Source organism: Bison bison, unplaced genomic scaffold (genome assembly GCF_000754665.1).
Source record: "Bison bison bison isolate TAMUID 2011002044 unplaced genomic scaffold, Bison_UMD1.0 scf7180017864505, whole genome shotgun sequence".
In the NCBI taxonomy this organism is placed as follows: Eukaryota; Metazoa; Chordata; class Mammalia; order Artiodactyla; family Bovidae; genus Bison; species Bison bison.
The window spans coordinates 3,894,118-3,897,352 of NW_011495062.1; the positions used below are offsets into that span (position 1 = coordinate 3,894,118).

Sequence of the window (3,235 nt, forward strand, 5' to 3'; positions counted from 1 at the left end):
GCTGCTGAGTTTTCCAAATTTGTTGGCATATTGAGTGCAGCACTTTCACAGCATCATCTTTCAGGATTTGAAATAGCTCAACTGGAATTCCATCACCTCCACTAGCTTTGTTCGTAGTGATGCTTTCTAAGGCCCACTTGACTTCACATTCCAGGATGTCTGGCTCTAGGTCAGTGATCACACCATCGTGGTTATCTGAGTGTAGGTGATTTAAAAGTGCCACAGGTACTTCTGATGGGCATCAGGATTGTGAACCCTAAGTGGAGATAATCACTGCAACTGTCAAGTTCGAATAATCTGTGTATGGACAAAAAAATCACATGTGTGATGTCCATATCCACAGCTACATAAATATTTATTGAATATTCATTTCCATTTGATAGCTAAGTTACATAATGCCTTCCATTGCTGGAGACAAATGTTAGAGAAAAGGCACAGGGTGTGGTGGCAGTATTCACTAGCTTCTGTTCACTGGTTTGTCAAGAATTTCTCATTGTTCTTCACACCTACAAGGGTCCAAAACAGCTACTTTTGTCCTTGCCCCCCACCCCCGACAAACCCTGGAGCCACAGATAAATGGGTCAGCTTCTCTAGTGTTAAGTTAGCTGATGTATAAAACTAGTTGATTAGAATCAAAGGATCTTGCAAATAGGATTCTAAGATTTTGTTTAATTTATGGAATATGATTCCTTGGAAAAGAAAGGTCTAATTTCCTTCAGACTTATAAGACATTTTCTTCCCTTCTCATTGATCTCGGTGTGTGAAAAGGTCAGTGAGAGATGACATTGCTGTGTTCCCATGTTGTTTCAAATACCCCTGACTTGCAGAATTATAAGGGACTGAGTAATACCATTGAGATACTTTCATAATGCAACACTCACTGCTTGGTTGGGAACTCAGGGCTTTGGGAGCCAGAAGTGGAAATTTGCAAGGATCCAAGTAAGAACTTTCTCCTGTGTTTGCCTTGGACTTTTACAACCCTAGATGGCAATAGATTTTATAGTGGGTGGAAAAACATTCAGCATTTGTTCATCATGCACGCATTCATTTATTTTTTACTTATTCATTCCACACACATGGGTTTAAACTTATACTCATATTAGACCTATTTTTGGTGCTAAATAAGTACTCAGAATGGCATAAATGTGTATAGGTCTTCACTGAACATTTGAATAGACCTTAAGTAAGAATTAATTTGGCTTTTCAAATGGAATTCCCCTGGTGTATAAAGGCCATGGGTTCTCTGGGGGATTTTTAGATTTTATGTGTGCATTTTAATTATTAGCTAAAAACCATACAGTAAGTATAGTCTGAACCATCCAGAGGATGATGATCCTCATAACCAAGGATACGGTTTTAGGGTCTATAGTTTGTCTGTCACCATGGTCACCTTGGCACCACTGATCGCTCGTGTAATTGCTATTGACTAAGATGAAAATAAGTGGAGAAAGGCCTTATTCCTAGAGAATACAGTATGCCTACATGAGGGCCAAATGAAGTAAACACACCGAAATAAAAGTCGTGCAGCCATTTGAATGGAGAAAAGCAGTAGGGCTGTGCCGTATGGCTCATGGCAGAGTAGGGATCTGTGCTCAGAAGACGCTGTGCTAAAGCTCTTGCTACCACAATATGCTGTGTAGTTTTGCAGATCATCATTCTTCTCAGTAGGCAGTTATTTTCCATTTTGAACGATACGCATTGATAATTTTGTTTGTATTTAATTTTAAAATTTGTTTTGGTTGGAGAATTTTATAGAAGTAATGTTTACTTAGATTTGTGTTGGTACCTAATTAGTAGTGCTGGTATAAAGATAATTTGTGTCAACAGCAGGGGTTGGAGAAACCTTCCTTCCTTTAAAGGGGATTGGTATATTACTTAATATTGGCAGATTTTTTTTTTCCTAATTTATCTCACTCTGCTATAATCACTGTTTAGTTCATTTTTCCCATTAACCTGCAAGCTCCTGGAGTGAATATTCATACCTTATTTGACTTTCAGACTCTTTTATATTTATTAAATAAATGTGTTGATAAGAATTAGAATCATCTAACTCCTAAGGACTACTTGAAAGGGTAGTGAGATCTCTGTCAAGGGAGGCATTTAAACACAGGGTATCACTTTTGGAGGATTCCTGAATCAAGTGAGCACATCCACACCTCTTTGAACTCTGGAAGGCAGGATCAAACTTGTTACTTTTGCCACCGTGCTAGGTCGCTTCAGTCATGTCCGACTCTTTTCAAACCCCATGGACTGATTTTGCCACTGACTTTCCGGCAATACAGAATAATTTCTTTGGAGATCATTTTACCCCAAATCAATTGCCTAAGTAGTAGTAGCATAACGTTAGTCGCTCAGTCACATCTGACTCTTAGCGACCCAATGGATTGTAGTCCACCAGTCTCCTCTGTCAATGGGATTTTCCAGGCAAGAATACTGGAGTGGTTTGCCATTGCAGGGGATCTTCCTGACCCAGGGATCAAATCTGGGGGTCTCCCTCACTGCAGGCAGATTCTTTACTGTCTGATCCACCAGTGAAGCCCAAGTAGCAGTAGTATATTAGCACAATGAACTGTTGAGGTTAATTTACTTTTGCAGGTGAATTCTCAGTTTTACCCTGAAGACTTTGAGTATCTCCCTCATAAAGATGTCGAAATTCTAAGACTCATTTGGAAAGTGAATTCCTATGGGTCCCTCTACACCCACCATATGTATGTGGATGTCTCAGAACACATGATGAGAGATGGCTGCATGAAAAGAGAGGGCTCATGCATGCATCCAGAGGAGCCACTTTTGTCCAGAGGATACAGATTTTAGATTTGTCAGGAAGGCAGAAACATATGGACAGCAGTCAGCCATATCTCTTCAAGTTGATTTTTTCCTATTCTTCCCCCTCCCCCCTCTTTCTCCTTGCAGTTTAATGTGAGTGCTTCTCTCGGCTCATTTATTTCAGATGCCTCAGGAACAGTACACCCATCACCGGGGCACCATGCCTAGCTCTGAGGGGCCGCAGGTATACAAAGTGGGGATTTATGGCTGGCGGAAAAGATGCCTGTATTTCTTTGTCCTCCTCCTGATGATTTTAATACTGGTGAACTTGGCCATGACCATCTGGATTCTCAAAGTCATGAACTTCACAATTGTAAGTAAGACCATACAGTTTTCTTTAGCTCTTTTGAGGGGAAGGGAAAGCATGGGGGAAGAAAAAAGAATGTGGAAAGTGATGGTAGTAAAATTA

General features: G+C 40.3%; 1 protein-coding gene across 1 annotated transcript in view; it reads left to right on the forward strand.

Annotated features, from left to right (window-relative positions):
• Positions 1 to 3,235, forward strand: part of SGCD (sarcoglycan, delta (35kDa dystrophin-associated glycoprotein)) — a 448,681-nt gene that overhangs the window by 24,566 nt on the left and 420,880 nt on the right. The window contains exon 2 of the mRNA XM_010829396.1: positions 2,951 to 3,139. Within this exon, the coding sequence (XP_010827698.1) occupies positions 2,951 to 3,139 (189 nt within the window). The remainder of the gene's footprint in view (positions 1 to 2,950; positions 3,140 to 3,235) is intronic.